The sequence below is a fragment of the Salvia hispanica genome, chromosome 2, assembly GCF_029641045.1.
Source record: "Salvia hispanica isolate PSC_SH4W2 chromosome 2, Shi_PSC_v1, whole genome shotgun sequence".
NCBI lineage: Eukaryota > Viridiplantae > Streptophyta > Magnoliopsida > Lamiales > Lamiaceae > Salvia > Salvia hispanica.
The window spans coordinates 38,513,097-38,535,390 of NC_142693.1; the positions used below are offsets into that span (position 1 = coordinate 38,513,097).

Consider the following 22,294-nt stretch of genomic DNA (forward strand, 5'->3'; position numbering starts at 1 on the left):
GAAGACGAAAGAAGCACGTATTCGAACTATTGAGATACAACAGAATTTATTCAAGATCGACTTGGACAAAGTAGGTGAGAATGAAGATGGAGATGAGAATAATGATTTCATATATTCTACGAATTGGATTGCAAGTCTAGCTTCTTACATGAAAAATAGAGCCCAACTTTTAAACAGGGAAGCTCACAAAGCACAACTAAACGATTTGGTTGAGCATATATGGCAAAATTCGGAAATTGCAATTGAATATCTAGTTTTCATCTTATGTATGAGCACCAATTATGTATTTTCAATTTCGTATTTCAATTATTGTAATTTATGTGTTTTAAGTTTGTCTATATAATTTTGGGTTTGTCATTTATAGTGTTTTTTGTCTAAATTTTATTTTGCAATAATAAATATTCATGTAATATTATTATTATTAAAAAATAATATAAAAATAAATATATAATAGTGTGGTTGGGTGGTCATTGATAAACCATGAAAATAGGCGTGGTTGGATTGGATGAATATTGATGATGTGGAAGATGATGTGGAGGAGATGGAAATGAATTAAATATTGAAAACGTGGATGGTTGGGTTGGGTTGGATGGTTGCTGATAAACATGGTCTTAACGACACGAACCACATTGGGTCAATATGACACGATAACAACACGACCTGATAACACGGTAAGAACCTGATAACAACTGGTTTTTATTAACAAAAGTTACAAAACCTTGAATCTGATCATTAAGAGTCTCATTAAAAACCTAAAATCTGATTATACAATCTGATCTGATGAAAATAACATCAATAGATTCCTAGCAACGAAATCCAAAGAAATGCAACAAAAAAAATATCAATTTTAAAATATTAAAAATTAATAATATTATAATATTATTTTTAACGGGTAACTCGAATCTGTCACGAATTTTCGTGTTTTTAACGGATCGAACCCGATAAGGATACGAACCCAATAAGCTTTGACTCAAATCCATTAATTTCGTGTGGATTTGTGTCGCGATATCGTGTCGTGCCAAAATTGACAGCCATATTCTAACCAACTTCAATATTCGTGTATATTTTAGGATGATTCGTAATTAATTTAATATCGATTATTAGTTGAAGGTATAAAGATCTTTTGTGGCATGACAATGTCACAAAATATCTCCACATAATATAATTCTATTCTCCACGAGTTTTTATAATTGTAGATCGTAAGTGTCTTTGAGTATTTAAACAGTGGTTTAACTTTTATGTAACGGTGCTTAGTATTTGAGTTGATAGCTGGCTCAGTATAATATTTGGAATTAGAATTGATCACCTTTATTTGTTGTTATCGCAATAATTTATTTTATGAATATAAAAGAAATAGCTGTAAAAAGTTCTGGTTTTAGTATGTATACTTATTTGAGATTTTGAATTTAATATAACATGGTCGGCGGAGTGACTAACATTGCTCTTAAAACTGTTCACGATCTGTTAGAGGAAGCTAAATTCTTAATAGGCATGCGCAGCGAAGTGAAGGCACTAGAGATCATTCTTAAGGAAACGATAGCTCTTCGGGTTAACGCTAAAAACGCCAATGAGACCGTTGGTAGCTGGCTCAGGCGTGTTAGGGACCTCGCCTGCAGAGCCGATGATACCATTAGTCTGTATGTCTCATCCAATAGAAGTCTGCTCCACAAATACTCATGCATCCTTACAAAGAGGCAGGGCTACTCTCTTCACCAGATTGCCTCTAAGACCAAAGAAATCAAATCCAAGATGGCAAGTCTCAACTCTCAGTACTGGATAAGAAGCATCAAGAGCGCTAAAGCAGACAACCTTCAAATTCCCCTTTGAGACTGAAGATTTTGTGGGGAAAGAGAAGGAAGTGGAACAACTTGTATCCCTTGTAGTTGATGATGAAGCACATCTGAGTTATTTCGTTGTAGAGGATGGGTAGTATAGGCAAAATTAGTATTGCCAGAAAAGTGTACAATCACCCAACCACCAAGTGCTTCTTCGACTCCTTCACATGGGTTTGCGTTTCTCAAAAGTTTCACACCAAATCAGTTTTGGAGGATGTCTTGAAGTAACTCAGCCCACTTCACAATAGCTCATATTTGAGCCACACAGAGTTGTCACACCTATTGTTTCAAGTTCAAAAGGCTAAAAAGTACATGCTCATTGATGACATTTGGAGTGCTAACCATCGGGAACAACTTAAGAATGCCTTTCATCCCAAAAATTACATGCTCACTGATGTCGCAAACATTAGATCTGCAATCAAGGTTGGCTTCCTCACCGATGACGAGGGTTGGGAGTTACTCAAGATCAAGGGGAAACCATGTATACCCACCAATGTTCTAGGTAAATTAATTCTATATATAACAAGAGTTGACAATTACTAATAAATTATTGCTTTCTTTTTTCCTACTTCGCAGCTGAAGAAATTAATATGTTTGAAAAAATTGGGAAATAAATCGTATGCTAGTGTGATTACCACTCGTCATTTCATTGCTTGGCGGGATATTGAGTAACAATGAATCAAGTGAAGAGTGGAAATCGGTTAATAAAAACATAAGTGCCCGTACTGGTGTTGAAAATCCGAATGATGAAATTCGGCAAGTGTTGCACTTAAGTTATCTAGACCTGCCATATTACTTGAAGCCATGCTTTCTCTATATGGGTATGTACAAGAAAGACGAGGTCATTCTGGCAATATATCTATGTGTGATGTGGATCGCAAAAGGCATGATCTTGCACCATAATCACCCAAATGAAGTGAAGTTGATGGACATAGCACAAGACTACTTGACTGAGTTGACTTCTAGGTCAATTGTGGAAATTGCACGTGATGATCTTACTCGTGGATAGATGACTAGAACGTGTAAACTTCATGGCGCGATGAGAGAGATGTGCTTGTCACTGGCAAGAGATGGGGATTTTGGTTTGCAAAATTTAGATTACGAGGGTGGACCATTTAGTGGTTTTTTCCATGATAGATTGTCATGGTCAAAACGCGTCATTTGATTATTTATTTGAAAAGTAAATTACAAGAAGAAAGCAAAGAGCTCGCAATCACTTTTTTTTTTTTGGATCAGCATGATTGTTCTCCACTCAACAATTAAATCCAGGAAAATTCACAGCAAGAAGTAAGAAATCCAAACTTCTAGAATTCATCACATGAAAAGAGAAAATCACATGAAACCACAGAGAAATGCTAAAAAAAATCGGCTCATTAGTAGTGGCCATCTAATCTAGATCCTTTCTTGTCTTCAATAATAGTGGTTAAAGGCAGTGAATGTGGAGTCATGGTTCATCACCCGTATCCTCAACAGATTCCCTAGTCAATCCCATCATTCCCGACATGGGCCTCGTCCCCATCATTGTTGATAACTTGAATTTTTCTATTCTTGACCATGGACTTCTTTGTCCTTTCCCGACAGATTTTTCGATACTATTCGAAGTTTGCCTAGTGGGGTTCCATATCAAATTTATGTTCCACCTTTCCTTCCATAGCAGAACATCCTTGAGTCGACTTGGAGATAATACCCATGGAAATTAAATCCTTGGACATGTTGAGAGAATAACTTTTCGGCCCAGTTGTCTCCATTTCCATCTCCATAGTAAATTGGGGGGGGGTGTAGGAGTCCTCCCTCCGGCTGGAGGAGATCGGAGGAGTCCTTGGCAACGAGTCGACGGAGGTGGAGGCAACTGAGGACCAGGTCTCGGAGATGATCGGAGGGAACTTCATCATCCACAACGATTTGTCAGCTTTGTAGGTTTCAAAGTTCTCCATGGAATCCTCGAGTTTCTTCTACCTTTCTTCGTTGATTAACTCATCCAAGAGTTCGCAATCACTTGTGGCCAAAATCTCACCAAAATTGTGCGATCTCTACTTTCTGTCAATGACATGGAGGGAAGGCCACTCACTCGATTTCTGCATAGAATTGTTCATTTGAAGGAATTCAAAATGCTTAACACGCTATTTATAGGCGGATTTGTTTTCGAGGGAGGAAAGTTGCCAGAGAAGATAAGTAAACTAGTCCTCCTTCGGATTTTACGCTTGTGCGATTGACTGTTTAACGAGATATGTCGTCCGTGAAAAATTTGGTGTACTTGCATACACTAGATCTATGGAATAGTGGGAACGTTCTAATACTAAATGGTGTTTTAGATAGAATGTTACGATTAAGCATTTGTTCCTTCCGGTATATTGTGCTAAGAATTTAGAGGGTTATAGAATGAGGTTGGAAGGTCTTGAACAACTGGAGACACTTGTTGGGTTCAATAGTCTAGTGCACCAATTGGACTCCCAAACCCAAATGACGAACCTCTGACATTTTGAAGGCATAGTCCACGAATGCCAAAGTTTGTCGGATATCATTAATGCCTTTTATACAAGCTGGAGTGAGTGTAGATGTGGTGGACTTATAATCAAACAAGGCTACCATATTTCATCAGAGAAAGATTTGATGATTTTCAAGAAATTGTTCAAACTTCACAATTTGTATATTTTTGTTCCGATAGAAAATCTGTTCAAGGAGCTGGTAAAATATATACCTCTAATCGTATTTGCTTGATCTTGTCCGGGAGTAAAATTGAGGAGGAATGGAGACACCTGGAAAAATTCCCCATTTAGTACATATGTCGATGACTGATGCATGCTTATTGGGAGAAGAAATAACATGTCATGCGTCTTCGTTTGCTCGTCTCGAGAAGCTTATAATAGAAGAATTATCAAACCTAAGAGAATGAAAAGTGGAGAAAGGAGCCATGCCCCTCGTTTCTGAGATTGGTATTCATGACTGCCCTTTATTGGGTATGGTTCCGGATTGATTCAGATTCCTCAATGCCTTAACAGATCTGCAAATTAGTGGAATGCCTGAATTAGGAGAACGAGTAAGTGAATGATGTGAGGATTTTCACAAAGTGCAGCATGTTCCGTCTATCGTGGTCAGGTATCCCATTTAGTTATGAATTCAAAATAATGTACGAAACAACATCTATGGTTTCGTCCCTTATTCTTGGTCCTATCATTCTTTGATTTTGCAGAACTCCATTTCAAGTGAAGAAACATGAAGCTCATCTTTATAATTCGGTCATGTCTTTTCGATACTGTTCTTGTTCATTGATAGTTTTCAACTATATGATGCTGCAGATATTGATGATTGAGCAATACTTATTTGTATTTTGGATACTTGTTATTATGTGTCATTCCAAACTCAATTTGAAATTGAGTGATTCTGTCTAAGTTATCGTTGTTGTTGTCTTTGAATACTTTTTTCTTATTTCTTCTACTTATAACTATGCAATACTTATTACTTTTACTTTAGGCTCTTGTTTCTTGGTTTATACTCAGTGTGAATGATCAAATTTTAATGTAAATTGACCGATCCTATCTGTTAATTGCAGATATAACCCCTTAGGTTTGAGTCAAAACTCATTTATTTGAATATATGTTTGATAAGACTAATTTCATGCATCGGTTATATGGTAAAAAGCGTTACAATTTGCTGGGTCTAACATGTTTCCTAAGCCAGGTGTGTGATAAAATCGCTAGATCGAGGGAATGCTGAAGGAAACGGTCTAGCAAAGGAATGAAGTGAAGTGAGCAGAATTCGAAAGAAAAGAAGGCGTGACGGAGAGAGTCAGTGGCTGAGGGCAACAAAGTCTATCTATACGTCGCTGGACCCCACTCCAACGCCTATAAATAGAAGAGCATGCAACGCACAACGATATCACTTTTCACTCTCTTTTAGCTCACACACATAACACACACACTTGGGAATGGGAGATCTGGGGTAGTTCGGGTTACGAGGGGTTCATTTCTTTAGAAGGTCTCAGTTGCAACACCGTCCGTGTGTGGACGAAGATACAATCTCTTTAAATTTTCAGTTGTTTTGCACTTTTGCGGTCGAACTTCACTTTCGGGAGTCGACTTGGCTGTTGATGTTACTTGTTATCTTTTTGCTTCTGTTGGTTTGCGTTTAGTTGTGATATTTTGAGTTGATTTACGTAGATCTTGCTGCTGAGAGTTTATTTTAACAAGTATTATGTCGATCTCTGTTTTATTTTGATGTTGTGGTACTCGATCTGGGAATTTGGTGATAGATCTGTGGTTTATTGACTGATTGGAGGTTGTTGTTTAAATCTGAAGTGATGAAGTGTTTCTGTTGGGAGGAGTTTGTGTCGGACGCTTGGATCCGGAGTGGATTTAGCGTCTGAGGTTGGATCCGAAGTAAGAAAAGGAAGTTGTTAGATGGATTTGAGTTTTCTGCTTGTTTCCTGCTTTACTTCGTCTAGCATCTGTAGATCCGTTCAGTTCTTCATTGTTATGCATCAATTTGATTTAGATTTAGTTTGCTGTGCTCTGATTTCGTTCAAGTTGTTCTTCTTATGAGTTTTTTTTACGCAATTTGGTTGAAGAAGATGATGTCGTTGTTAGTTAGTACCCGAGTTAGTTATTCTGCCAGCTTTTCGTCCGTACCCTGCTTTTTTCAGTCATGGTCCCCACAGTCAGTTTGTTTCCTAGGTCTAGGTAATTAGAGTAGTTTTTTTTTAGATCTGGTGATTGAGCAGTTAATTTTCTTGCAACGTTCTCTTGTTATTTCGCCTAAGTCTAGCTATTAGCGTAGGAGTTTTAAGATTCCCAAGTCAAGTTTAATTTGTTTCCTCAACCCAAGAAAAATGCGTGGCAGCAGCCAACACCAAAAACAAGTCCAAATCCTTGAACATGATTATTACGCATCCTTCTCTGTAGGATCGATCCCTACTTCCCTATACTAGGTTTAGTAAAGTGGTTGAGGGTTTTTGAAAGAAGTGCTCTGTGTGTCCGACGACCAGGATTTCCTGCGACCAACGAGTTCCTAGACCGCGTGATCTAGTGGATTGGCTGGACCAAGGAAACCTGTTTATTTCCTTCTGTGCGCACCGTGAACGCATACTCGTACTTTCAATGTTCTTGTCCAGAGTTAGTTTGTTGATAATACTCGTGATGTGTGCAATACTTATTTATATTTTAGACACTCGTTTGATATATTTAATTCTCAAATTCAATGTGAATGATGAGTTTGAGATTATTTTTATGTAACACCTCTTAGTTTTGGGTCTAAAGCGAACTTAAAAAGATATGACAAAACTCTCTTTGGAGTTACTCCCTCCGTCGCTCTATTGCTAAGTCGTATTCCTTTTTGGGTTGTCCTTATGTAGCTGAGTCATTTCCTTTTTTGGCAAAAAGTACTTTACTATCTCTTAGTTTACTCTCTCTTCATCTCTCTACCTTTTTCCTTTCTACTTTATTCTCCTTATACTTAACTCATTTAAAACATTTTTTCTTAAATCCTGTGCCGAAAAGAAATGCCTCTATTACAGAGGGACGGAGGGAGTACTAAATTATTTGACTTGATAACAAGGTAATATAAGTATAGAAATAAGAATTGATCTTTGGAGGAACTATTTTTGGATCGAATTGATCATTTAGTTGATATAAAATTTCGGTGACAATTTTGAAGCATTTGATTTGTTCTCGCTTTTGCACAATGTGTTCGTTGATTAGCCAGAGAGGTTCTTTGTTTTATTTTTTGTTTTCATGTATGAATAAGATGCAAACAACAAGCTTATGCATTTGGTCGTTGAACTCTCTCAGTTGAATGTTTTTTTCCATCACCAAAATTCATTCCTAAGCACATGGATTTATGGTTCAAACACACAATTGTTTTTTAAGGTTTTTGGATGATAGATTGATTGTTGTATCGCTGGTGCACCTGTGAAGGTAAACAATATCCCACATTGGAGAATGAACAAGAGTTGCAAGCATATATATATATGGGCTACCCCAACTCCATTAGTATGAGGCCTTTTGGGGTGTATCCCAAGAGCAAAACCGTGAGGGCTTTTCCCAAAGTGGATAGTATCATACTAATGTGGAGTTTGGGTGTGTACCACCGATCTCCAACAGTACCAATCACAAAATGCATCCAAATTTTCCTTGGGAAGTATAAAACATTCACAATAAGAAATTATCTCAAAGCTCATCTTCATTTTCCTCTTGCCACTCAGTAGCTTAACACACAGCTCATCTCTACATATCTCACTATTTCTATATAATTCATTTTAATTGTTGGTGTTTTTCAAATGTTACCTCCGTCCCCTAAAATAAATATTTTTTCCTTTTTAGTCTATCTTCTAAAAATAAAAGCTTTCTATTTAAAAAAAAATTCTCTCTCCCTAATGAGATGAGACTCATTTTCTACTAACTTATTTTTCTTTCTATCTTTCTTACTTTACCAATTTTGCATTAAAATTCGTACCATTTCAGAAGTTTAATTTTTTGGAGATGGTGGGAATGTAAAACAATAAAAACGAAATAAATTTTAGGAAAAAAACATAAGAAAAAACCAAACATAATTTATTAAAATAAAAAATGAAATTGGAGATTAGCGCCCGTTCGAAGTGTTCGAAGCGCAATAGGCGCTGATCTCGCGCCGATCGGCGTTCAACGCCTGGGGCAGCGGCGCCCTCCGTTTGCCGCCGCTCGGCTCTCACCCCCAAATAGGCACCGAGGGAGGCACTGATCGACGATCCTATTGTTTGCTTTTAAAGAATGGCATTTTTGCTACTAAATTTTTTCGTCAATTAGCCATTGATGAATTTGCACGAGATGTGACGACAAAGGTAGGAGGGAAAAACGATATTGGGATAATTGGATCGTGAACTACATAAATGGTACTTGATCTTTCACTTTCGCACATAAATGGTACCTGATCTTTATTTTATAGTATCGTTTATGGTACCTATAAATCACATTTTTTGTACATGATGCAATTTTCACCCCAAAATACCCTCTAAACAAATTATTTTTCCATCTGTGTCATAAATGATATTTTGGGCATTGACAAAACTAGTACCAAAAGTGATATTATAAAATTTTCTCTCATTCTCATCACTCTTTATGCTATTATTATTAATCAATATTCATATTATTATTTTGATGTTATAAATTAATAATTAGTTAGTTTTTAACTACTCCCTCCGTCCCGGCTAAGATGACACATTGCTTAGTCGGCACGGGATTTGAGGAACTATTGGTTAAAGTGTTTAATTGGAGAGAAAGAAGGTGTGTGTAAGTATTAAAGTAGAGAGATAAAGAAAAATGAATATTTTAATAGGAGTGAGAAAAAGTGGTTGAGTGTATTAATTGGAGAGAGAAAGTTACCAAAAAAGGAAATGTGTCATCTTAGTTGGGACAAACTAAAAAGGAAAACGTGTCATCTTAAGCGGGACGGAGGGAGTATCATTTAAAAATACTTATCATAATTATAGTTATAATTATATTGAATTATTGTAATAATAATATTATTATAATAATAAATTATAGTTATAATTATATTGAATTATTAAATAATATTATTATTATTATTATAAAAACTAGCAGTAATTAATAAATAATAATTATTTTATATTAAATTAATAAATAATCAATATAGTCTTAATAAAAATTTAAAATTGTGAATTGTATTCATAATTATAAAGAGTTGAATATTTTTAATTAGGTGTTTCAACCCTAAAATGAGTATAAATAATTTAATTAAAAATATTCAATTGATTTAATTACTTTTACTAATTAATTTAATTAGGTGTTTTGTTATTGATTTATATTATGAATGCAATTAGATGTATGTATAAAACACTAAAAAAAAGAAGAAAAAGAAGAGAAAAGAAAATAGAGGAAACATAAACTAAGGAGAAAAAAGAAAGAAGAAAGGAAGATAAAATACTAAAAAGAAAGAAGAAAATGAAGAAAAAAGAAAGAAGAATAAACTAAAGAAGAAGAAAAGAAATAAGAAAGGAAGAAAAAAAATCACATATTTGATTCTATTTAATTAAATTTTTAAAAATATCCTCCAATACAAAAAAGTCACATTTTTTATACCTAGGGTTTTTGTCATAGGGTACCAAAAATGATATAAAATAAAGATCATGTAATATTTATATGCGAAAATGAAAGATCAAGTACCATTTATGCAGTTCATCCGATTGGGAAAGCCGAAAATTCAATGGAAATCTTGTCCAATTTTTTCACAAGGAAATAATAGAATATTTACCCAAAAATATAAAGTACGTGTAATTTAAATAATTTAATTGAGTGAATTTCACGCCAAATAAAATCTAGTAGTCCGCTCCCTTGATCATGGGCATTTTGAGAGCGATGATTTAAAATTTAAATTGAACTGCTGTAATTCCTTTCGAAAATTGAAATAGAAATATTATTGGATTAGAAATTTGAATTCACTAGAATTTGAATGACAGTGACAGTGGCAGTGCCATTCCCCCGCCTACATGGCTACCACATCAACTACACTCTCTACGGCCGCCTCATCCAGCGCTGCACCGACCTCCGCCTCCCGCGCCAGGCCGAGCAGCTCCACGCCCGCCTCATCCTCACCTCCACCACCGCCGACAACTTCCTCGCCTCCAAGCTCATAGCTTTCTACTCCAAGAACCGCCAGATTTCCCGCGCACGCCATGTGTTCGACCAAATTCCGCACAAGAACACCTTCGCCTACAACGCCCTCCTCATCGCCTGCACCGTGCACAACCACCACGCTCACACGCTGGATCTCTTTGCCTCCTTGTTGTCTCGACAAGGGGATCACGATCGTTTCGATTTGGCGGATGTCAAGCCGGATGGTTTTACATTGAGTTGCGTGTTGAAGTCGATGTCAGAGGTGGCCTTGGACGGGCCTCTTCCGGCTCGGATGGTTCATTGTTATGTTGTTAAATGTGGGTTTGATTGTGATGTTTACGTGGGGAATGGGTTGGTGACTTACTACTCGAGGTGTGGTGATGTGGCTTCGGCGAGGAGCTTGTTTAATGAAATGCCTGAGAGGGACTCGGTCTCTTGGAATTCGATGATCTCGGGGTACTCGCAAGGTGGGTTCTTTGAGGAATGCAAGGGTTTGTATAAAAGAATGCTGGATTCGGAAGCTGTAAGGCCCGATGCGGTTACTGCAGTGAGCGTTTTGCAAGCGTGTGCGCAGTCGAGTGATCTTATAACAGGGATGGCAGTGCATCAATATTTGATTGAAAATGAGGTTGAAATGGATCTTTCACTTTGTAACTCGATCATTGGGGTTTATGCTAAATGCGGTAGCTTGGACTATGCTAGGCAGCTTTTTGAGGAAATGAGTGAGAAGGATGAGATAACTTATGGAACGATTATATCTGCCTACATGGTTCACGGGTTCGTTGAGGAAGCTATGAGTGTATTTAGGGGAATGTGGAAGCCGGGATTGAGTACTTGGAATGCAGTTATTTCGGGTAGCGTTCAGAATAATCAGCATGATAGAGTTTTAGATCTAGTTCGTGAAATGCAAGGTTCTGGTTTCAAGCCTGACGCTGTAACTTTGTCGAGTATACTTCCAGCTATTCCATTTGTCTCACATTTGAAAGGGGGAAAAGAAGTCCATGCTTATGCTATTAAAAACAATTACCATAGGAATATCTATGTGGTTACTGCAATGGTTGATGTATATGCCAAGCTTGGATATCTGAGGGGAGCACAGAGAATATTTGATCTTGCACAGGATAAGAGTGTGATAGTATGGACTGCTATAATCGCAGCCTATGCAGCTCATGGAGATGCTAACTCAGCACTTAGTCTATTCGAGGAGATGCTAAATAGCAAGATAAATCCAGATGCTATCACATTTACTGCTGTTTTAGCTGCTTGTGCTCATGCTGGGCTAGTGGACGAAGCTCGTGAGATATTTGGTTCTTTGCTGCCAAAGTATGGAATTCAGCCTTTGCCGAATCATTATGCTTGTGTGGTTGCATGCCTGAGCCGAGTAGGTAAGCTGTCTGAAGCAGTAGATTTTGTAAAGAAAATGCCTAGTGAACCTACGGCTCCGGTTTGGGGTGCTCTGCTTAGTGGAGCTTCAGAGGCTGGTGATGTTGAGCTTGCTGAGTTTGTCTGTGAGCATTTATTCGAATTGGAGCCTGAAAACCCAACCAATTACATTGTTATGGCAAATTTATTTTCAAAAGCTGGTAGGTGGGAGGAAGCCGAGAGTGTAAGAGAGAGATTGGCGAAGAGGGGATTTAAGAAAGTTGCTGGCAGTAGCCGAATAGAAACCTCTGGTGGCTTCGTGAGAGGAAGTGCTATGAATGAAAGAAGGGGCAAAAGTTGGTAAATGTTTGCAAGAGTTGTTGGTTAAAGAAGGTATTTGATGATCGATGAATTTAATGAGGGGAGTTATCAAGAGTTGGAAATGTAATGGTGTTTGCTGTTGAGATTTGTACAGGAGTCACAGTAACAACATAAACCCAGTCCGAGGGCTAGGCTCACACACTTGGAGCGCTACAAATGTTGATGGCTAAAGAAGGCATATGATGATTGTTTGAAGGAAGTTAGTACGACATAGAGTTCTCCAGTTCACTGATGGTTGCAAATCGGGGGATTGTAGAAGAAATGTAATGGTGTCTTCTAGGTGCTAGCAAGATTTCTAGAGGAGATACTGTAACAACAAATGAGAGCAGTCCTACTAAAAGTCCAGTTTGAGACTGAGAGCTCGGCTTGTGCACTTGATGATAATTGATGCATCCATGAGGTATCTTGTCCATTTTCTTGATTTAGTTACTATTTAATGAAAACAATCTCTAAGAATTCAATAATACCAGAAGGAAAAAGTTATAGCTTCGGTGATTTGGTGTTGTCAAAATCTTTGAGCTGCTTCTTGCTACATGTTCTTGATTGTTGAAACCTGTGACTTTATTACCACTGAGTAGTAAGCATATTATCTAGTTGAATCTGTTAGTTCGTGTCATTGTGTGCCTTCTGCGATGGAAATTGTGTCCTCTTCAACCAGGTAGGATCAAAGTTTAAGCAACTAAGGCTTGGCTTGTGAGAATATTACACTAGCTAGATGCTTGTAGTTAGATTACCATTTTCATTCTAATCGTCTCTGCTCCAGCTAGTAACTTTCTGTATAGATACATTTCAATAGTTCAAACCCAACCTGTAGACATTTTACCTAGGATTCTCATGGCAACACATATATCTGTCCATTGATTGCATTAGGTAATTAACAGGAGAAGTGGTTCAATGCCCTTAACTTTTTCCTTTTTGCCTTGAGTCATGATGGTACTGGTCCCACGTTAGGCCTTTGCTTGAATCTGCACCAGACTACTTAGCCATTTCATTAATGTCTTTTCTCAACTATTGTTGCATAACCTTTAATGACACCCCGAAATGGTATGTGCAATCGTTCACGTACAAGACGTAACGCCACCACCAAATCCAACTAACGTATAGTCGTATAGAGATTTTTTATGATTTTAGTTTCATTTTCCACACAACTCGATCGCTTGGAACGCGACTGTTCAGGGCTGAAAGGTGTAACTAGTTAGTGTAGTGCAATCTGCATTATTGATTTCCTAATACACACTTTGTAGGACCTGTGAAAACATAGAGTAGATATATGGGCCAACTTGTTTTTTTTATTTTCTTGTTATTTGGTCCTTTTCGTTTTGGTAAACAGATCCGAATGATAAGTAGAAAAATGTATAACTGGACACAAAGTTCAGGACAAATATCAAACATCTCCAGACACTCCCTTCCATGTTACTCTACCACCTGTGAAGTCCCAATGCTTTTTTTCTTCTTGTTTTTCACATCATTGTTAATCATACTTGCCATGCTCAATAATGCAAAGTAGATGTGGAATTTTTTGTCGAATGTCTACAACTTTTGTGAACTTGACTAGGAGTATTTGATATGGTGATAATCAGAATTCTCTCTACACCTTTTTTGTGTAATTGGCTTACAAACGAGCTATTGTGTATTTTAAGGTATAAATTACACAAATATCTAAAAAAAAAATAGAAAGAGCATCATCTCTACTTTTTAGTCTCTCTTACTTTAATTTCTTTTCAATTAACTCACTAAACAACGATACAAAATATCTCGTGCTGATAAGCAAATGTTCACATTTCGTTGGACGAAGGGAGTAATAATCACCCTAAAATTTGCAAGAGAGCCTACACGAAGACTAAAAGGCTATCTTATTCCTTAATTAACTAAATTGAGGGATAAATTGATTCTCGACATTTCGCATGTGTTGTGTGGTTCGTCTTCTGACCACATGGTTTGTGTCATCGGCATTGTTTCAAGAGCAACTTTCTGCATGGCCCTTGCATCTTGAACTCCAACCGACGACCCTTGTTGTTTTGCTTTATTTTCTTGCTCCAAACTTTGTCATTTCTCCATCTTTTCTCCAGCCATTATCTACATAAGTGAGCTAACACTAATAAGTCCATAGAACAACATAAAAGTTCATCAAACCTAATGGAGAAAATACTACAATTTGATTCCCATCATGGGGCTTGCTCCGTGACACGTCTGAATCTTTAGGGTGTCGGGACTGTTGTCTTAGATTCCCATTTTATTGCATGTTTTACTTAGGGCTGGGGGAAAATGCCAAAATACCGGCTTTATCGTATCGAAAAAATACCGAAAATACCGAATTTTTGGTATACCGTGACTTTCGGTGCGGTATGATACCTTACCGAATGATTCTGGTAAGGTAACGGTATGAATTTTCAAATACTGCGGTATATCGGTATACCTCTGCATACCGAAATTCGGTATATACCGTAAATTAAGGTATATACCGTAAACTAATGTATATACCACAAAAATATAAACACAATCATATATAAAATATACTCCCTCCGTCCACCATTAGGAGTCTCATTTATGGCCGACACGAGTTTTAAGAAATGTTAAGAAAAGTGAGTATTTTATATATTTTTAAATTATAAAATCTATTATGAAATATAAATATAATTATGAATAAATTATATTTAATTTATTTTTAAATTTATAAAATATAAATAATATTCTAAAAACTCTAATTTTCTATTTTAATTGATGTAGAAAGTCAGGTATACCGCAAAAGTAAGATATACCGAACTTCGGTATAGTATACTGAAAATGAGGTACGGTATCGGTATGGAAATTCGTCATACCGAAAATAAGGTATACCGAAGTTCGGTACACCGAAAACTTTGGTAAGGTAAAGGTATGACTTTTTCGCATACCGTATTTACGGTAAGGTATACGGTATGATGGTTTCGGTAATGTATACCGTACTTACCCACCCCTAGTTTTACTTTCAGAGTTAGCATAAAATAAGGGAGATATTTGTATATGACTTCGTATTTGATTTTGTTTCCTTAGGGGCCTTCATATTTGATTTTATTTTTGTCTTGCGAATTGGTCTTGAATTTATAATCAGATCGAATGGGTTAAAATGATAAATATGGTATTCCTGAAATACAAAGTGTGTGAGGCTGTAAAATTTACTTGACTGTGGAAGTGGGGCTCATGTTTACTTTCCCTTTTTTGGTTATTATATCCACAGCTTTGGATCTGGTGTTTGCTTTCAAGAACATTCCTCGTCCATCAAATCTTTTTTATATATCTTTTGCCACTTTACTACTGCAAGAATCCATTACACTTCCTAACATTTGATAATCCAAAAACCGGTTTTAGTACTTTAAACAACTGAATCAAATTTGACACACTGAAATACAAGCAATATGCTATCATGAATTGCCTATGTTATTCATGACAACATGTTTTTTTTTGCACTAATCATTTACTAGTATTGATAAATCCTAACTTTTTAACCATGAATGTAAAAAGTGCTTAGTCCTCTATAGTCCAAAGAGGGAAAAAAGTTGTGAATACAATAATACTTTTTCTTATTCTTGTTATAGTCACACACCCTTTTTGTTTCCTTACATATAAAAGCCATTCCACATTTCACAATTAGAGAGGCACATGGTTTTTGCAAACATGGCAAATTACTTGAACTCCACAGAAGCCATACTCATGGGTGCTCTCTCCACTCTCCCTCCTCCCCATCTCTCTCACCTCTCCCACTCCATCTCCGCCCTCTTCCGGCGCCACCTCCGCCGCCTCGTGGCCCTCCTCTCCTACCCGACCCTCTTCACCCTGACTCTCCGCCACCTCCAATCCCTCTCCCTCCACCACAAGTCCCTCCTCGTCGCCCGCCACCTCCTCTCCAACCTCACCCTCCTCACCCACGCCATCCGAAACCCCACCGCCGCCCCTCCGCCGCCGCCCTCCGCCGCCCACATGAAGCTCAGAGACCTCGACGCCGTCCTCCTCCTCCTCCTCCTCTGCGAGCTCCACCAGCACGACCCCAACTTCCTCGACGCCCCGCCCTCGTGGTGGCGCGCCATCCTCGCCGGCTACGTCTCCGACGCCGTCCTGAGGCTCTCGAGACTCGGCGGCTGCTCCGACGGAGAGGCTCTGGTCCAGTTCGTCGAGTCCGTGAGAAGATGCTGGAATTTGGTGGGCGTGATGGGATGCGGCGGCGGCGGGGAGGAGGGGAAGGAGGGGAGGGAGGAGGCGGCGTCGGCGGCGGCGGTGGTGGCGCTGCCGTCGGTGGTGGTGAAGGGAGGGGAGGAGTGTGTGATATGTAGGGAGGAGATGAGGGAAGGGAGAGATGTGTGTGAGTTGCCATGCAACCATTTGTTTCATTGGATTTGCATATTGCGGTGGCTCAAGAAGAGGAATACTTGCCCTTGCTGCCGCCACCGCCTCCCCACCGACGATCTCCGCCGCGAGATCGACCGCCTCTTGGAGGAGCTCGCCGTGATCGCCTCTTGTGAGAGTACATGAGTTTTCCAATTACTAAATGTAATGTGTGATGAGATATTGTGAAATTCATTGCGAAATCAGTTAGATGGAATGGTATAATAGAATTAGAGATGATGATGTAAATCATGTAACAATGCATTATTAGAATTACGCAGTGTAGTTTTTTTATGTGATTGTTTTATTTTTACCAACGATATGATTACTAATGCTTTACCAATTCCGTGATTAATTGCAACGGACCACTTTTAGTTTCTAGATATGTTTTGTGATTTGATGTTACATTTTTATAAAAATTAAATATGTCATTATATAATATTCTTAATAATATCCTACAAAATTGGTGGTTTGGCCATATGTAAATGACACACGTGTCAAAATACACATACACATGTAAAATATAGTCTGACATAATTATTTATCTCGAAAATATATTGTAAAAATATTATGGAAGTCATAAATAAATGTGTATAAAGAATGGTTGAGAAGAAAGAGATGTAGAAGGATGAACATCAACCATTATAGATAAAAACATGAGTTTGTGGTTTAGGTCAATGTTAGCTGGTAGAGAGAGTGATGTCCAGAAATCGTCGAATTTTCAAGTGATGTCAACCACAATAAATATGTGTTCAATAATTTCCATCATATCCATCTATTTATTAATTTATAGTAGTTTGACATACGGATATATACTTGATTGATTGCAAATATATATTGTTCGCAGCTAAATTCCTTATACATACAGTATTGGTTAATTAATTACTGGGTTAATCACATTTTATCACATGAATTTCCAGCTAGCTAGTTCAATTTATAGCCTTAGCAATCGAAAATACTAGTATTTAGACTAGCATTCTCCGTAATCTGATTTATTGTCCGTTTGAGGCTTTGAGTTGTGGTGTTAATTGACAATTTTAAATTAATTATTGTACCAATGATGTCGTTTTGAGTTGTTGACTGTCAGTCCCATATCCGCCCTTGCTAGTTTGATACCTGAGTCGAGCGCCGAGTACCCTCACCCAAAATAGCTAATGATTATAAAATATTATTTTCTGAATCTTTTAACTCCATCGAACCAACTGTTGTAATTTACACACAAGAACCACATGATACTTACTACTAAACGAGAACTGCTGTGATTTATAAATTCAACTACCAAGAATCCCTCAAAAATATATTCCAATACCATTTCAATAGATTCCGATTCCATTTGCATAATACCGAACGGGCATTTTTATTGTTTTAACTTTTGCCTATATATTAAATATTTCAACTTAGTAAAATACGTCATGCACGAATATAAATAATTAGAATATAAACGAAAAAAATGTAAATCAATTAACAATTTAAGCCCACGTAAATGGGCCTATCACTAACATCATATCATGCAGCCCAACCAGCGTGTTTGAATCAAGTCGAATAGTAGTTCAGAACCTGTAGCTTTGTGGACTCATCAAAGTTTTTGAAAGGTCCGCTGATTACAAGATAAATTACTTCCCTTTCTTCCTAATAATTTATCACTATTTACTTTTACATATATATTAAGAAATACTTTATACTCCGTATAATATAATGGAAATAAGTGGTGAATTTTGGATACAGACAAAAATGTAAATAAGTAACAAATGTTTTATCATCTTCGTAATAATTTATCACTATTTAATTTTATATGAATTTTAAGAAATACTTAATATAATAGAATGAAAGTAAGTGATTAATTTTGGGAACGAGTAAAAATGTAAATAAGTAACAAATGTTCAGAGACATATTAGAATTGAGGAGTACCTAATGTCAAATACCATTATCCTATTTTGATACTACGAAAGTGGACCTTTGGCTTTCACTATAACTTAAAGAGTGAACTACAAAAATAGTCCATGAATTATGCGTTTATCTCGCCAATGAACTCTAGATTTAAAAAATATCCTAGACAACCCTGAACTAAGCGTTTATCTCGAAAATGGTCATTTTTCGCTGTTTCGTGACGAAAATACCCTTTTTTTAGGGGGGGGGGTTGGGCAATTTGGTCTTTTTCCATTTTAAATCTGATATTATTTCAGTGATGTACTAAACCTGATATTATTTCAAAATTATCATTCTTCTTTCCTTTTGCCATCCTTCACTCTATTTCTTTATTTCAATATTAGATTTATTTTATAAAATTTAATTTTAAATTTTGATTTTTAAATATCAATAAATTTTTTTAATTATTAAAATTACTATTAAATAACAAATTAATAGTTTTAATCAATATTTGACAGTGTCTAATATTTAATCAATAAGGTAAAGGTACGATGACACCTTAGTTTTAATCATAAATAGATCATATAATACGATTTATTCCGAAATAAATATGCATATAATGTAAGACTAATATAATTTTCGTTTATTAATTTGAAAACAATCAAAATTAATTAGAAAATTTCAACAAAAATTCTCGTACATCAAATTTTTAGTCAACTTCATAATATTTTTAGTCAAATTCTCATATACATTAGATGCATATTTATTGCAAAATAAATCATGTTATATGATCTATTTATGATTAAAACTATTAAATATTGATTAAAACTAAGGTGTAGTCGCACCTTTACCTTGTTGATTAAATATTACACACTATCAAATATTGATTAAAACTATTAATTTGTTATTTAATAGTAATTTTAATAATTAAAATTTTTTATTGATATTTAAAAATTGAAATTTAAAATTTAATTTTATAAAATTAAATCTAATATTGAAATAAAGAAACAAAGTGAAAGATGATAAAATGAAAGAAGAATGATAATTTTAAAATAATATCAGATTTAGTCCATCACTGAAATAATATTAGATTTAAAATGTAAAAAAGCCAAATTGTCAAAACTCCCCAAAACCCCCCAAAAGGGTATTTTTGTCTAAAAAATGACCATTTTCAAGATAAACGCTTAGTCCAGAGTTGTTTGAGGATATTTTTAAAGTTCAGGATTCATTGGCGAGATAAACGTATAGTCCAGAGACTATTTTTGTAGTTCACTCTAACTTAAAATATCTGGTATTATGAAGATAGGAAGTCGTGATATAGATAAATAAGACTTGGAGTGCAGTGCAATCTATCTACTTTTGACAAGCCTATAAATTAAAATTATGCAAAGTAAATTGTTAAAAAGTTGAAGTATAATAATCAAACCTTGGAGTATAATAATTTAATTTTAAAGAAATGAAGTCAATTATTACAGGCAGGCCCAGTTAGTGTATTGTCCAGAAATTGTATCCAAACATTGCTTCTGAGCGAAGGTTAGAGGCAGAGGTCTCGATGTTACCAAAATCATAACAATGTATGAAACGAGGCCCTTTTGTTACACGTCGCCAAACATGATACTTCATCATTATTCATCAACTAGTGTGTGCCATACAATCATGTCGTTTATTGTAGTCTTGTAGTTTCAATATAGATTTTCGTTTAAAATATTTATACAAATCAGATTTACAATCTAATTTGGTTCGGGTATTCGATGTCTTTAACTCGAGAATCAAATAGTATAAAACTAGAAATTATGTTTTCAAACTTATTTTATCTTCACTCTAGACCTAATTTATATAGACTGGAATGATATTTATTACCCATTATTTTTTGTTCAACTTATGAGACATATGAAATGTGTTTGAATATTGTGCGGTTTTTGTGTAACTTATTACTTACGTGAATTAAAATACTAACATTACTATATTTAAATGACTACCTCTAAAACAGTTTCACTCAATAACTTGAGCCAGGAGAACATAATCGAAAAGTTTGAATTATCAAGCACACTGGGAAATCATAAAATTATTGAAATCTAAACCTTCCAGATCCTGTGACATTGTCTATGCTGGGACTCTGAGTCTGTGATCACTCAATCCTCGAAATATAAGAAGCAACAGATATTTGAGATACTGTATTTATATACATTTATTTGTTTGTTTGTTTACATTGGTAGTTAAATTTGAGGGCACGGGCGAGGAGTGAAAGAGAGGTGGGGGCACCGTCTACGACGTGACTTAACCTAGTCTCAGATTATCTATTTGTCCTCTTCCCATTTCATTATATTCAAAGTATTAACTTCTTATTTAGTATCACTACTCACATTCTCACAATTTAATCGACCCATATCACTATATCACTCAATTTTAAGCTATTTTCAATTAGGGTGATCGGGCTCTTTTTTAAGGTTAAAATAGTAGGCCTTCAATTCTAACCCAACCGATTCCGGGCTAGTCGGCCGGGCCTAACTAAATTTAATGATACTGACTTTCTTAGTAACTAGTATTTTATTTTAGTATTTACGAAAAATATTATATTGTGATTTTTAAAATTGGAACGCTTAATTTCATATTTAGATAAAAAAATTTATCATTTTAACATTAATTTACAAATTAACTGACAATTTTTTTTTCATATGAATGAGTAATAATTAGAGCAAATTTTTATCATAAAAATATAAGTATTAACAAATTTTAAAATTAAATACTAAATACAAACATTGCAGTTAACAAGGCATTCCTATCGGTTTTCGATATATTTTCAAATCGAGCCAATTAGACTTTTATTAATATTTTAGGCTAGTTATTCTCGGTTCTAAACCAATTTATTTTTCTTGGTTTATTTAAATCGGTCTCTCGTTTTTCGGGATTTTTGACATAACTACTCTTCTCAATTCAGTCGTCGGGAATGGTCGAATGTACATACATTATATATATAAATTCTTAAATTGTAGAACAATTTAACGCAAGTTTGTTGAATTGACTTAGTTATATTTGAGTATTTCATTGATAAATTTAATAAAACGGGGCAAGGGCTTGTCTCCCGATAAGATCAAATAACTAACTTAGGGGTTTCTAGTATAAGGGACTTAAATAATATGGCTACTGATGCCTACGCTTTTAAAAGTATCCCCGCATTTAATTGCACATTTCAATAAAATAATGAAATTTACATTTGTTATGTAGCTTGTTCCCATGAAAAATGCATATACACAACTAGTTACCAATTACGAAAAGTATTTACAAGGTTAGAATCGAAAAAATATTTGCAAATCAGAAAAAAAAAAATCAAAATACGACACCTATATCTCTTGTTTTCTTTTTCCCCTTCCTTTTCCTTTAAACTTGAATCTTGGTAATAATTTCGAAAAGAAAAAAAAATACAACTGACATTAATGCTTCTTCCCCTATAGGAAAAAGCGGTAAGCTTTTTAATTATCCAAGACTAAATATTTAATTATAAAAAGCGGTAAGCTTATCTGCATAAAGTTGTTTACAAAAATAAAAAAACCGGGCAGTAATTACTGCAATAAATGATCAGTAATAACTATAAGTCATAATACAGAAATAATCTTGATGGAGTAGTATAAAGCCAGGACTCAGGTTTGACTTAAGAACATAAATACTCTTAAATTTATTTTGATCTCTAATTTATTTTGAGCTGCCTTCACGCAATGTCTAAGAATTTCATGATATGAATTAGTCAATTCATAATTTTTAGTATTAAAATTTGTAAGATGAATTCGGTTAGTTTACAGTTTCATATATTAATATAATATTGAGACTGAAATTACGTGCAGATTTAGTATGAATAGTCTGAATTTGGCCAGTTCAAACCATCATTCTATTATT

General features: G+C 35.6%; 2 protein-coding genes across 2 annotated transcripts; both read left to right on the forward strand.

The window, feature by feature from the left end:
* The first annotated feature begins 10,153 nt into the window (after positions 1 to 10,153).
* Positions 10,154 to 12,671, forward strand: LOC125211228 (Pentatricopeptide repeat (PPR) superfamily protein). The gene is made up of 2 exons (XM_048110953.2): positions 10,154 to 12,193; positions 12,276 to 12,671. Exon 1 carries the CDS (start codon positions 10,275 to 10,277, stop codon positions 12,162 to 12,164), a length of 1,890 nt encoding a protein of 629 aa, XP_047966910.1. The 5' UTR covers positions 10,154 to 10,274; the 3' UTR covers positions 12,165 to 12,193; positions 12,276 to 12,671.
* A 3,117-nt stretch (positions 12,672 to 15,788) lies between these two features.
* On the forward strand, positions 15,789 to 16,831 carry SGR9 (RING/U-box superfamily protein). The gene has a single exon (XM_048099581.2). The coding sequence runs from the start codon at positions 15,818 to 15,820 to the stop codon at positions 16,682 to 16,684; it is 867 nt and encodes a 288-aa protein (XP_047955538.1). The 5' UTR covers positions 15,789 to 15,817; the 3' UTR covers positions 16,685 to 16,831.
* The last annotated feature ends 5,463 nt before the right edge of the window (positions 16,832 to 22,294 follow it).